The sequence below is a fragment of the Lemur catta genome, chromosome 12 (assembly GCF_020740605.2).
Source record: "Lemur catta isolate mLemCat1 chromosome 12, mLemCat1.pri, whole genome shotgun sequence".
NCBI classification, from domain to species: domain Eukaryota; kingdom Metazoa; phylum Chordata; class Mammalia; order Primates; family Lemuridae; genus Lemur; species Lemur catta.
Genome location: NC_059139.1, coordinates 49878721 through 49893900, shown reverse-complemented (window position 1 = coordinate 49893900; position 15180 = coordinate 49878721). Strand labels below are relative to the sequence as shown.

Here is a 15180-nt window from a genome sequence, read left to right as displayed (position 1 = left end):
GTCATGTCAGATCTTTTTTTCTACTTGCCTTTTTTTTTTAATCAGCATGAAAGTGAACATGCATAATACATAAAAAAATGTTTTCAGATATATTGTTACATTGTATTATTTGGGGCTTAGGAAGTATTTCCAGGATCTTTTATTTATTTTTTGAAATGAAATACATTAAATAGAAATCAGTTTCTTAACCCTGTGACTTTGTATTTCATTTTGAAAATGTTGATGTGTTGAGGTGTATAATTGAATACCATAGAAACAAAATGGAGATTTGAGGATGATGAATTGATAACTAGGTATTTTTTGTGGTGAGATTTTAAGATCAGTTACTGTTGTCCTTATAAAAGTCTAATACAGTCACTCAGCTGTTAAAAACCTAATCCTCTATTTAAAAAAATATACAAAAACAAATTGTCTATCTTTCTGCCTGATCTCTTCTCAAGTACTAACACAATGGAAACAGTGGGTGATCTGTCAGTGTGTTTGGTTTGTCAATGATGGTTTTGTATAAATATTGGGAGGGTAAGAAATAAAATTCACACAGTAAAATATGATTTCATCTGCCTTTTCTCTGCAGCTCCATGGCTCATGCTGCAGTGTGAAATTCTCATTTTACACACTTTGCAGGCGGAGCACATGAATTATGCATTGAGCAAGAAAAATCTCCTGCCTCAAGTCCTATATGCATTTACCCAGGTTCTGTCTCTATTACCAAGATGAATTGCAAATGGAGAAATGTTTGATGGAATAGAGCTCTTAACTTCTTTGTTTAGAATTCAGATTTTTATTTTTATAGTAGATCCTTTAAGTATGAAAATGTTTTGAACTTACTATGGATTTTTTAAAATGAAATATAAGAGAGGAATACCAAACACATCACGAAGCATTTTATAGCCTTGATTTGGAATGCAAGGCTTTTTCAATTCAGTAGAAATGACCATTATCTATTGCTAATGTTGTATTTCAGTCACTGGTTATTTGCTGTTCTCAGAAAGTCAATGAAATTCTGTCCTTTTGAAAGCCTTTTTTCTCTCTGTTCTAGGCTTCTAATAAGAGATTATGCCAATTTCACATGCAGCTCTGTTCTGTGTTGTATGTGACCTGATGTGTATTTAATAGATATTGTTACACACGCTTGGCTGTGAAGTAGAAAATAAGGTATAGACCTGCCTTCAGCTTTAACTTTATCTTGATTTGATAGGTTTCTAATTTTTCAGGTGGGGAGGTTACAGTTCCATAAAGACAGTCATGCACCATTGTAGCTTATAGGAAGCTACACCCATTGTGCTCAGCATAGCATTTTGATAAGTCACATGATGATAAGCTCTTTTTGTTATATGTTCTTTCTTCACAGGAATGATATCCTAGTTGAGGTGGCGTTTTCATTCTGGGCCTGTTTTCATTTACTTACAACTTTTAAATTTCAGCCTCAAAACTAACATTTCTTCTTTTTTTTTTTCTCCAGTCCTAGACATTGTTATTCATTTGAGGCGTGGAGAGAAGGACAAATACTATTTGTTTTGTTTTTAAATAAGAAATGAAAATTAGAACTTACATGGATGATTTGAAGTTTTCAGTGGCAAAAATAATTATTTTGAAGAAGAAAATACATGCTGATTTTTTTAGTTAGTGTGTTAATGTATATTATTATATGATCCTTGAAAATAATTTTCTGAGTATTGGCATAAGGGAAAAGCCAAGCAGAATTTAAATCATTCAAAAAAATGTTACCTAATGCATAATTTTATGCAATGCTCTTGTTAAGATATGTGTACTGTTTTAAGAGCTCTAACACTGTGTAGACTTTAAACAATGGTAATATACCTTTTGCTTCAGTCATACCTTTCTGTGGCTAGAGGAATACTTCAAAAATATTTATAATAGTTCACATGAAGAATAAGATATAAATGCCTGTCTCAGATAGTAAGTTATTTGAAGGCAGGACTGTGTCTGTCTTAGATGTTATTTCCATTGCTTAGCGCAGATTCTGATACTTAAAATTCTGTACATACTCATTGAATGAATGAATGAATGAACAGAAACATTTTTGTAAAAACTTAAGTTTTGGCTTTTAATATGAGAAGATTTAAAAACTTTTAAAAAAAAGTACAGGTTATAAGGATAAGAAACTTTGACCCAAATACATCTATTTAACACCCTATTTATTGTTGGTCTTTAGTTGTTTGTAATGCTACTCAGTACTGCAGTTAATTTATATTTTTTCTTTTTTAAAGATATACAAATCTTTTCTGAATCTCTAACCAAACTATGAACACCTCAGGCTTAGGAACACTGTATTCTAGTTCATGTTTATACACAGTTTATAAATATGGTAGACTGAATAAGCAAATCTGTAGTGCAGGGAAACCCTAATTATGTGCAGATATGTTTTGAAATATTTATTCTTTCTACAAAAATAAGTGAACCTATTTCAACCCTAAAGAGCAAGAGCCTGGGAATGTTGTTTATAGATTTTAATGAATACTTTTGGCAGAGGTCTGACACAACCCAGGATTGAAATATAAACTACCTAATACAGTGCTAATTCAAACTACATCAGGAAAGCCTAACCTATTACAAGCCCATCAATAATCTCAGGGCTCCGCATATGTTATTTGAGCATTTCTTTTTCTTAAAAGTAAATTGGTTTAAAATTATTTTCAAGAATCTGTACGTTCTACCGAAGAGCCACTTTACATTTTTATGTTAGCAGAAAGTTGTCAGATTATAAAATAATGGTTACTTGCCTTTCAGTTTTCTTCTAAAGATTCTTTATAATCTTTAAACACAAAATATTTTAAAATAATTAACAGATTGCATGGTGGGGAAGAAATACCATATGCTAATTGAGACAAATTTTGTTCAGAAAAACATTTCATATAACTATAGAGAAGCTTAATTTGTTTGTTGGTAAGACTACACAGAAAAAAATGTTTGCTTTGGCATGTTACAGACTACTCCATTGATTTGAAAAACAGAACATGTAATAAATGAAATATTTGTTATTTTCTAGGAGAAAGAAAAAAAAACAAAGCAAGATAGAAACCCTCTCACCAAAGATGTTTCACTTCTAGATCTGGATGATTGTAAGTGTTATAATTTAAAATTTTTCTTTTGTGTTTAGTAGGAGTGGTTTTTATTTTTATAGTAACTTTCATTTACACATCCCAAAATATATCAACATCTATTGTGAAAGACTTGTAGGTGAATAAGGCAAGGAGATTTTGGAAATCACTGGTATGAGTATCTTTCATTACTTCAGCATATTATTTTGTATCACATGAATAAATATAGATGGTGAAATAAAAGTGCACCAAATTCAGTTTAAAATCTTTTACTTTAGTAATTTACACTTGTTTTGTTAAATAATTACCTATTTGTTATAGCTTCTACATTGTGAAATGTTGATTATGAGGACTGATACATCTAACTGAAGGAGATAGGGAATTAGGAACATAAGGAGAAATGTAATGGACATCACCATCTTCCACTTGCCACAATTTGGTGAAAATGGAAATGGATTACAAAGCCTTTTGAGGCCAGTTTGGCTGTACCTATCAATATTTTATCTGCAAAAAATCTTTGTCCCAGCAAATCTAAGAATTCAGAATCCTACAAATTAACTCACCCAAGTGTGCAAAGATATATATTCACCCCCTCCCCTTAAATCTTCCCACATTGTGAAAGAGAGAGTAGAACTAACTTTGTTGCACCAGGAGAAGAGTAATAAAGTAAAATTTTATGAATATTAAACTACTCACATTTTCTGATAGAGTTTTTCCATGCTGGGAGTGAGTTATGTTTTTAGGTTGCCTCATTCTGTCATAGATCCATTCTATGTCTCCAATAGCCATGGCAAATCTTAATATAGGGAAATTAAAATGTATAATACAGAGAAATATTTAATATAAAGAAACTAAAAATAAAATTGGAACCAAATTTGAATCATGTTTTACATATTGGCAAAGATTTTGAGATTTGATATTATCCAGTATTGCTAAGCTTTGAAGAAACAGACACATATGCTTTTGATAAAAATAGAGACAGGTACAGCTTTTTGGAGTCATTTTAGCAATATCTATCAAAATTTAAATGGCACATAGCCTTTGACCTAGCAGTTCTTTTCTCATCTTGTGACAGATGGAGGAAACAGCCTCCCTCAAGCCTTTTTAATAAGGGCACTAATCCCATTTATGAGGGTGGAGCCCTCATGACCTAATTATCTCCTAAAGGCCCCATCTCTTACTACCACCATAATAGAGGTTAGGTTTCAACATGAATTTTGGAGGGACACAAATGTTCAGATCATAGCACATATCTTTACTAATCACTCTTCATTGTCTTAATGGCATTTTCACTATCTGAAATGATCTTAAATATTTTCATTACTTGATTATTATCTGTTTCTCCCAACTAAGATGTAAATTCCATGAGAACAGGATCCCTGTCTTGCTCACTGCTATTCCTGGTGCTTAGAATAGCACCTGGCAGTTGGTGGACACCCAGTATTTGTTGAATTAATAAAATATGTAAAGGTATATATAACAATTTCATCACAGCATCATTTATTATAGCAAAATCCTAAAAACAAATATAATGTCTACCAACAGGGTAATGCAACCATTAACAAAAATGAGGCAAATCTGTATGTGCTGATTATGTAATTACATATTCAAAATACTATAAGTAAAAAAAATACGTGTAGAACATGATTCCACTTGTGTATAAAATGAATAAAAGAAAAATATATCCTGTACACAAACACAAACACAATTATACATATGTAAGTTTCTGGAAGGCTACAGAGGAAACAGTTAACAGTGGTTAGTTCCAGCCCTCTTCCCGCCTTTTTTTTGAGATAGGATCTCATTTTGTTACCCAAGCTAGAGTGCAGTAGCATCACCATAGCTCATTGCAACCTCAAACTCCTGGGCTCAAGCGTTCTTCTTCCCTCAGCCTCCCAAGTAGCTGAAACTACAGGCACCTTGCCACCATGCCCAGCTAATTGTTCTGTGTTTTCTGTAGACAAGCTCTCATTATGTTGCTCAGGCTGGTCTCAAACTCCTGGCCTCAAGTGATCCTTCCACCTCAGCAGCACTGGCCCCTTTAAAATGTAGGACTAAAGTGGGGACAGAAAAGGGAACAAGACTTTCATTTTATATTTTATATCATTCTGTGGCACTTGAGTATTTTTTGTGTGTAGGTAAGATTCACAGTTTATAAAGTTTAAAATTATAAAAGAATAACAGTAAAGCAGGCCAGGTGCAATGGCTCATGCCTATAACCCCAGCACTTTGGGAGGCCAGGGCAGCAGGATTGCTTGAGGCCAGGAGTTTGAGACCAGCCTGAGCAACATAGCAAGATCTGTCTCTACAAAACAATTGAAAAATTAGCCAAATACGGTGTTGCACACCTATAGTCCTAGCTACTCGGGAGGCTGAGTCTTTATAAACTAAGGTAATAAAGAGAAATCTGTAAAATGATACAATTACTATAGTTCAGTTCTTTTTAAAAGTGTGTTTTTATTTGTAAAGACAAAAGTTTGTCTTAAAAATTAAGTTTTTAAGAATTTAAATGTAAGTTTTTTAAATTTTAAGGGAACATTTATCTCAACATATATATTTTTAACTCAACATAGGATATATTAATAGTATTTCTCTTTGTTTTCATTACTCAAGTGCTGTTTTTTTGAAAATCTTCTGTAGTCCTGCATTTGTCAGAAACGACACTTAAAAACTCTTGTTAACAAGTCAATTTAGCAAATATCTGTGGACTGTCTTATAAGTGCAAAGTACTTGCTAGGAGCTGTAATAGATTAATAGAATTTAGTCATTCCCTTCCAGAAACTAAAATCTAGTCAGAGCCACAGATACCTGAACAAGTAACTATTTATATAAGAGATAAAATAGAGATGCAAAGTAGAATGAAGAAACAGGGAGACAAAAACTATTTGAAAAGCTACAAAGACCTTGTGGAGGAAGCATGGCCTGACCATAGAGGTAAAGACAAACTGAGTGCTACTGACTTCATTGTATGCTTCTCATTGGCCTGCAGTAGTTCTCCATTGTCCATGGCAAGCAGTTTGTTGATCAAACACTAAAAAGGCACACTCTCCAGTGGTTTGAGTTCTCAGCTGTGAGAATTAGATTAATCTTGAAGGAGGGGCAGATACATTCCTTATGTTTTAATTAAGAGGTACATCATAATCCACATAGGTTGTTTCCTAGGTATGTACTGCATACCAGGAAAACTGCAAATGCTGAATTTATTCATTTCTTCATTCAGGAGATATTTATTGAATATTTGATAACATCTATGTAACCTGCTACATGCTAGATATTCTAAATAAATACAATGTTGTCCCTACCCAAGGAACTCTCAAAGTATAATGGGAAAAACGGATAATTCAGCAATTAAATTGCCACATTATAGGTGAAATGAAAAAGAGATATGCAAACAGAATATCTTTTAGGTAGCAGGGTACCTGTACACTATGCCAGGTGAAGCCATGGAGGAGGGAAAGAGCTTGCTACTACCAGAAATAATGTCTGTCTCTCTAAGAAAGCAATAGAGTTAGCAACTCTAGCAGTAGACTAGCTCTGCTACAAAACAGTTCTATAGCTGAGTAACTTGCTGTTTCCTTACCACATCTCTGGAGGAGATGTTATCATGAGCACTGGCATTGATCTTGGTATCCCTTTAATCAGTTCAGTGAGTTAATTTCTTTGTGTCTCATTTTATTCATTTGTAAAATTTTTTAAAATGACTATAAAACTTCTACATTTCCTTTAGATTATGGAGTTATGTGACTCCATTTCATGGGGGTCAGTTAATAATACATGAGAAAATGTTTGCACCAGGATAATATATGACCTAACAATGTATTGTTAGACTTGGAGGTAGCAATATGCTTTCTGTTTCTCAGGCATATTTTATATTTATGGAAATTAAAATATCTTCTAGTAGCCCATACCATGTGCCCTCAATAGGATGATTATAAAGTAGTGTTCATATTCTGGTGTTCTTTTAAAGAAAATGTAAACCTATGTCATTACTCTATTAGTATAACTAACAGTGAAGTCCTTTTAAAATTTCTATCAGCCAACAATAATCATGCTTCAGATAAGCCTTATGATATGTGATATCACATTGTAGAATGAATTATGGTTGAGGCAGTAGAGTGGAGTGACTAAGAGGACAATAAAGCTAAGCTGTCTGAGTTTGAATCCCAGTTCTATTACTTACTATCTGTGTAACCTTGGACAATTTACTTAACCTCTCTGTGCTTTAGTTGTTTTATCTATAAAATTGTGATAATACTAAACTTTTTTGGGTCATTTTATCCAATGAGTTTATATATGTAAAAGCATTTAAAACTGTGCCTGATACATGCATGATAAACATTTTATAAGCATTAGTGATGATGCTGATGATGCAGTAAATTACACTTAACAAATAACTGGCTGGGCACCTATAATCCTAGCACTTTGGGAGGCTGAGGTGGGAGGATTGCTTCAGGTCAGGAGTTCGAGACCAGCCTGAGCAAGAGTGAGACACCATCTCTACTAAAATAGAAAAATTAGATGGGCGTGGTGGTGTGTGCTTATAGTCCCAGCTACTCAGGAGGCTGAGGCAGGAGGATCACTTGAGCCCAGGAGTTTGAGATTGCAGTGAGCTACAATGATGCCACTGCACTCTAGCCAGGGTGAAAGAGTGAGACTGTCCAAAACAAAAACAAAAAACCCAAATAACTACATATTAAACCATTATATATTAAGTTTTACTTATTAAATTTTAAAGCAAAAATTTGATCAGAAGAATAATTAAATAATTACTGTATTAAATACACTTTAACAAACAAAAGTGTTTTGTAAAAAGTTTTAAAAATGAAAAGGAGAAAATTAAATTAAATTGTAATTTAAACACCCTGGATTAAAGTTCAGATTGTCTTCATACACATACCTCCTTCAAATTAGATTACTATTTTATCATTTGCTTCTTTCTCTGTTTACTATATACATTATTTTTCGTACTGTAAATATTAACAACTTTATTTTAGTAACTGCGTGGTTATTCTTTATATTGTAATAAATTCTATTTAATAGATTTACTGTTGAAAATTTAACTTGTTTCCATTTTTGCTATCATAATCAGTGAACCAAATCATCATAAGTATATTATTACATTATCTCCATAACTGTTGCCTTAGGATAAATTTCTAGAAGTAAAATTGCTGGGCAAAGACTTTGGAGAATTCTTTTGTCTGAAATTACCTTTTAGAAAGCTTTGTACCAACTTACACAATATTAGTATGAGAGCAACAGATTCCTTATACCCTAATGCTGGGTTTTGTACTTAAAAATTGCCTTTGCCAGTTTGACAAGTGCAAATTTTAATTTGTATGCCATGTTATTAAGAAAACAACCCATACAGAGTCATTCTGTTTCTTACACATTACTTATTCAATACTCCTGCACAGTCAGCTGGCCTCAGAATTCATGTTAGGATAAGCTTTCAGTGCCAGCTTTCATCTTGCCAGACCTGCAAGCAGGTGCATAATCATCTCCTTAATGCCAGAGCTTCTGTCTTCTGAAATGACATTAAAAGCCTATCTTTTTTTTCTTTTCTTTTTTTTTTTAAGAAGAGAACTTGTCCTCGTTTTAATTTTCTTCTCTTATCTCTTAATGGTATTTAGCCAACCCATAGTTAAAATCAGAGGCTGTTTCTTGTGAATTTTTTTATTCCTTACATGGGCATCTAATATTTTGGAGGGATGGATGGGTGGATAGATGGACAAATGAACAAACATGCATTTAGAACCTACCAGGAAAGTTATTGTTGCATCTAATGGCAACGTATTATGATCCAAATTAGAAGAACCAATTTCTAATTCTATAGTGGTTCTACCATTCACTTGTTTTATAAACCTTGGCAAGTCTTACTTTCCCTGTGCCTCAGCTTTTAGTGTCTTTAATATAAAGGCCTTTTCTAAGCCTTCTCATTGCCAATACCTTACTTCAGTCTTTTTCGTCTCATTCCTGAACTATTGTAAACTGTTCCTTACTGCTGTGCCTACTGTTCTTTCCTTTGGTCTATCCCTTATGCTCATCAGATTAAACATCCTGTAGTACCATAGTCATCATATCATTTCTCTGTTTGGTAGATTTTCACTAGTTCCCCTTGTTCTGTAAGATAAGCTTAACTGACTTAGTTTTCCAATTTCCCACATCTCAGCCTTCATTCACAGCATTGTCTCATCCAGCGCCTAACTGGCCTCTTCCTTCCATCTTGTTCAAATCCCACTCTTACTTAAAAACCAGGCCTCACTCCTCCTATTCATGAAGCCTCCTCTTACACCCATCCCCAGTAAGCCCCCACCCCTGACTCTGTGGCACTTGCTAACTGTACAGTGGTTTTCAGCATAGGTCTAGGGAAGCCTGGGGATTTGTAGCAATACTTCAGCTGCACTGAGTGAGTGCAGGGAGAAACCAAGGGCCCCATTACCTCCTCCACTCAGTCTCCACTCTGCTTTTCCTACCATATATGCTGAGATTTTATTTAAGATTTCCTTTGAAAGTTTTCTTCTTTGGCAATATCATTTATAGACTATATTGTTGCTTTTCTTTTTCAATCATGTGTATCTTTTTTTTTCATCAGGTTTTAAGTTACTTGAAGACAGGGACCACATCTTGAACTTTTTTGTCTCCCCCTTGCTGTCTTGCTCAAGAAATACTTATTGTTAACTTTATGAATTAATACTTGTTTTGCCTAATTCACATGATATTGTGAGACTAAAATGAGAAAAAGATGCTTTGAGAAGTGATGTCAAATTAAGTAAATGTTACTCCTTTTAGAGTGTTATTTTGGAGTGAGAATTTATTAGAGGTTAAAACTTTTTCCACAACAGTTGAGGAATTACTAAGCATTAAAATTTAATAAGTTAAATTTTGTTCACACAGACTAGTAGAAATAAAAATATGTAAAAACACAAATTTGTATTACATGAGAAGTATAGTTATAGAAGTTTGCCCAAGTATATATGTGTGGAACAAAGAAGGCATCTACAAAGACTGTAGGTGAGTCTGGGAGTGTTTCCACTCTAAGGGGCATCTTAATGGGGTTACAAGATGAGCAAGACAGAGAAGTACCTCTAGGCAGATTTGAATGTAAAAGGCTCGGAGACATGGAACAAGATCTTGGGAACTATTGTTCTATAAAGCTAGAGCAGAAGAGGCTGAAAATTAGAGATAAGGTGGATCTGAGCTGTCCAATATGGTGGCCACCAGTCACATGTAGCTATTTAAATTAATTAAAATTAAAATGCATTTCTTACTCATACTAGCCACATTTCAAGAGCACATGAGGCATATGTGGCTAGTGGCCACCATATTAGACAGCACCGACAGAACGTTTCCATTATCACAGGAATTACTATTGGTCAGAGCTGAGCTAGATCATAGAGGACCTTATGAACTTAATTAAGAAGTTGGACTTTTATCTTGTAGGCAATTATGAGCCTTTGAAGAGTCTTGAGCAGGGGAGTAATATGATTGGATTTGCATTTTTAAAAGATTTTCAAACTTAACAGATATTAGTTTTCAGGTACATGGCAGTTTTAGAATCAGTTATACATTTCTACCTAGTATATAGCTTTTGCTGATAAAATATAACTAGAAGGGAATTGGTAGCCTGGACTCCTAATTAAAGTAGAGAATAAAATAGAGAAAGGATTAAAACATCCTTTCAAGACTTCTAACTCAACTGGAGAACTCTCTTGAAAGCTATTGTTATTCTTTATATTAGTCTGGAAAAATGTTTCTTCACCTTTTTTTTTTTTAGTGAAATTACTGGGTGATAAATATTAGTGATAATGTTATGTGATAAAAACTTTCAAAAACTATTACTGAAGATATTTATATCCTTATTTTGTTATAGGATTTGCCATTATGTTTTGAAAGCTAAGACTAATAACTGCCATGACTTGATAATAACTTGACTAAATCAAGATGTTAAATAGAATTGTCATACATTTATTAATCAAAGTAATTTAATTAGATTTACTAACAAAGTAAAAATGTTGCTTTTAATAATTTGAATTAAATTTTCATGCACATTTGCTAATTTGGGCCTTTTCTTACAGTTAACCCAGTATCCACTCCAGTTGTACTTCCCACACCAGCTCTTTCTCCAAGCTTGATAGCCGATCTTGAGGGTTTAAACTTGTCAACTTCCTCATCAGTCATCAGTGTAAGTTATTTTTAAAATACATTAATTCAGTTTTCATATGATGCCATTGCATCTTTTTTTATTAAAATGCAAATAATTGAAGCAGATTCTTAGTCTTGAACAGATTCTCCTCCAACAACAAATTCAATTCATGTAAAAAGACCTTTTAATTTTGTAAATAGTTTTTTAATTTATTCTACTCAAACCATTATCTTCTCAATTTACTTTTGCTTGTTATCCACGTTTAATTATCATGTGTACATTTTTCTCTGGTACTGTTGTATATCTGTAACATACAAGGGTTCTTTGCCAAATTGAGGCAGTTTATATACCTGAACTCTGCCATAAAGAATTGTTTTCTACATTAATAGACTTTTATTTTCATAATAATTTTATTCCTACCACACTGCTTTTTCACCATAGGCTATTAAAAATTCATGACTGCTTCATTTAAAAGTCAAAGATTGTATTTCTCTCTGTGTTTTCATACATTTATTGTGTTGGTGTCTTTTAAAAAAATTCTTTAGTGTTACTTATAGGGTGTGACATGAATTGAGGCAAGAGGCCTACCTATCACAAAATAATGCCAATACCACCACCTATCTTAGTATCAGAAACTGTAATAACTTTTTTTGTGTGTTAGCATATTATATCCATTAACCTTTCACTCAGAATCAAGCTTGCTGCTTAGGATGTATAATCTGTTGATATGCGTGACCTCCTGTTAATTTGTTGTCAGAAATCTGACAAACTAAGAGATACAATAGTACGCTTTGATGGGCACAGGGAGCTCGACTAGATCTGGTTCCCAGGGTTGGCAGGTTACATAATTGATGATTTGAGCTGCCAGGGAGCATAGAGCTGCTTTTTTGCCAAAAGTCAAAAAGAGAAGTGCCTAATTCTTGTATATTATTACAAAAAAATTCATCCATCAAAGCAAGTATGATATCAGGGCCATGCAATGAAATACTGAAAAGAGCTACTTACATTTCTCTTCAACTTTGGGCAGCTCGCTTAGAAAGTACAGGTGAAAACTGTTAAGCTACAGTGTTCTCTTTAAAGCACAGAATGAGATTATCTCTAAACTAATCAGAAATGAATAAGAATGGTATTTGGGATTTTAGTTTGCCATTCTTGTTTCTAAAGGGAAAAGGCACATTAAAAGAACTGAGGGGAAAGCGTTGAAAAAAAATACTTCATTTATTCAAGTAATAAATATTTATTGAGTATTTGTGGTAGGCTCTAAAGAGAAAGCATTAATCAAAAAATGTATAGTGAAGCACTTAGTTCCTTGTGAAACAGGTGGCCCCTAAAAACATGGTAGGCAGTGAGGTAGTGAATAAGTAACAACTTGGGCTCTGATATCAGGGGTCCAGTGTGCAAACCGCTGCTTTGCCACTTACTAGCTATGTGGCTGTGGGCAAATTGGTGTGTAACACTTCTGCACCTCAGTTTCCTATGAGAATATCTACCTCACAGGGTTGTGAGATTAATGAAATAATACATATAAAGCAGAGGTCCCCAACATTTTTGGCACTAAGGACCAGTTTCATGGAAGACAATTTTTCCATGGACAGGGTTAGGGGGGCAGGGAGGCAGAGCTCACGCAGTGATGCGAGCAATGGGGAGCAGCTGTTAAATACAGATAAAGCTTGGAAGCATCACTTGCTAGCCTGCCATTCACCTCCTGCTGTGTGGCCCTGGTTCGTAAGTTTCATGGAAGACAATTTTTCCACAGATGGGGCGATGGGGTGGGGAGTTCATGGACTGGTATCAGTCCACAGCCCAGGGGTTGGGGACCACAGATGAAAAGCTCTTAGAACAGTGACTAGCACATTGTCATCGCTCAGTAAATAGTAATATTTTCCAAAGTGATACAATATGTAATAATGGACCCTGAGCAGACTCTTACACTTTACTAGCTATGAGAAGAATGCAGTTGAGATTAGAAAAGCTTGTAGTAAATTTTCATTCATCACAAAGTAATTGAAAGACTCACTTTTCTATACTAAGGAAAATATTTATTGGGATGGTCTCTTTAAAGGAAAGAAAAGCACTCCATCCAAAGTTGGGCACAAAAGGACAACAAGGTGGTACAGCTGAGTGAAGCAGGACCACAACACTCACTCCGCAAAAGCTAACAAAATGATCAAATAGTGCTAAAAAGAATGGCAGCAAGAAACTCACCAGCAACAACAACCAAGCAAGGAAAGGAGTAGAACAAAGAAAAAGGCATAACTTTGAAAAGTAGAACCCGTAGAAATAAACTGAATTTTCTGGTACAGAATGGCATGGCTCTCAGTATCACCTCCAGCCAGCTCTCAAAACAGTACTGAGAACAAGATGAATCAACCAAATTTTAAGTTTTCTCATGATCTGTATGAATTTGGAAAGAAGTGGACTAAAGACATCAGAGGAAAATAGTGAAAAAAAAAAAAAAAGAATCCCTCAAGAATTACAACTCTCATACGGTGTTACAGGATCTCAACAAATCTAGGAGCTTTTTTGGATCCTGAAATGAAATTCATAGATAATAGAGCATATCCATAATTTTAAAGTCAACATGTTGTCCTAGTTGAATAGAAAGGAGAAATAAAAGTAATTTATAATACAATAATATTTACATTGTTCTGTAAATTCTTGGCTATGACTACACTGGAAGATGTAGTGAAGTAGTTAAATAATGCTGGCACTCATGTAGAACTCATGATTGTGGGAGCTGTATATACATACTAAAGTAGGGATATTGCCTGGCAACTCAAATGCTGTGGGTTGTGATATTGCCATCAGTGACATGATTTTCCAAACATTGAACAGGTTTTCTGGACCAAAGCAGTTGAGTTACTGGAAAATTGAGCATATAAAAACATTACAAATAAAAAAATGCTTTATACATATATGGAAATAGTTCAAGGATTAAGTAACTTTAAACAGGTTTTCACCTTATGGATGTCCAACAAAATATTGAAATGCTAATTTCATTTCTTCTTATTAGGAAGTCAATTAATAATATGCAAAATTGAAACAGAACTTTTGTGAGAGACTGGTACAGTCTGCATTGTATGGATCTGCCCTATTCATTGTCGCACATTTAGCATCCCTGGCCTTTGCCCCTTAAAGCTAGTAGCATTCTCTACTGTCCCTCCCTCCAGTCATGTTCCAGCTGCAAACAATGAAAGCAGTATCATGTAGCATATCAAAGCACAGGCTCTTAAGCCACACTACCTGCGTTCAAATCAGAGCTCTGTCTCCCAGAATTAGTGACTTTGGGCAAGTCAGTTTATTTCTCAGTGCCTCAGATTTTTCATCTGTAAAATAAAGACAATAATGCTACCTACCTCATTAGGGTGGTTGTTAATATTAAATGAGTTAACATATACAAAAGGTTTATAACAGTATCTGATACATATTAAGCACTAAATTTTTCCTGTTATTATTTTTATCACATGTATGTTAGTTATTATTACAACTTTATAAAAGAAATAAAGCGTGACCCAAGAAAATTGTGTTATCTCTTTACTATTAAGGCTGCATGTAGAGATGCTCAAAATGAGCATACTATGAGTCTTACTCTAAAGGAAAAAAAGGGGGGGGGACACTCACTGCTCATTGTTGAAACCATTTAAAGAATGATTCAAAATAATAGGATTAGTAACTATAGAAATTATGGTCATAGAATTGAGGTAAATGATAAAATAAAAATAATGTAAGGAACCAAAACTAGAGGGGAGAAAGAGAAAAATGAGGGGATAAATGTTAATCTCATTTTTTTAAATGTAGGAAATCACTATAATATGCAAAATTGAAACAAAGCTTTTGTTTTTAATAAAACTCACACCTCTTAATGGTTTATGTATACTCAACATTTATCGGAAGTTTTGGAGATTCTTTTTTTTAGTTTTAGTTTTTTTCTTCAATTAAAGTAAGATTATAATCCCATTCTAAGGGATAAATTAT

General features: G+C 33.9%; 1 protein-coding gene across 3 annotated transcripts in view; it reads left to right on the top strand.

The window, feature by feature from the left end:
- The window catches only part of AP3B1 (adaptor related protein complex 3 subunit beta 1), a 225752-nt gene that overhangs the window by 135922 nt on the left and 74650 nt on the right, over positions 1 to 15180 (top strand). For 2 of the 3 annotated variants that reach the window (XM_045566381.1, XM_045566382.1), the window contains exons 21-22: positions 3011 to 3083; positions 11138 to 11244. In XM_045566381.1, coding sequence (XP_045422337.1) covers positions 3011 to 3083; positions 11138 to 11244 — 180 coding nt within the window. Of the gene's footprint in view, positions 1 to 3010; positions 3084 to 11137; positions 11245 to 13267; positions 15160 to 15180 lie in introns of those variants that run through there. The other variant, XM_045566383.1, reaches the window with a different exon arrangement.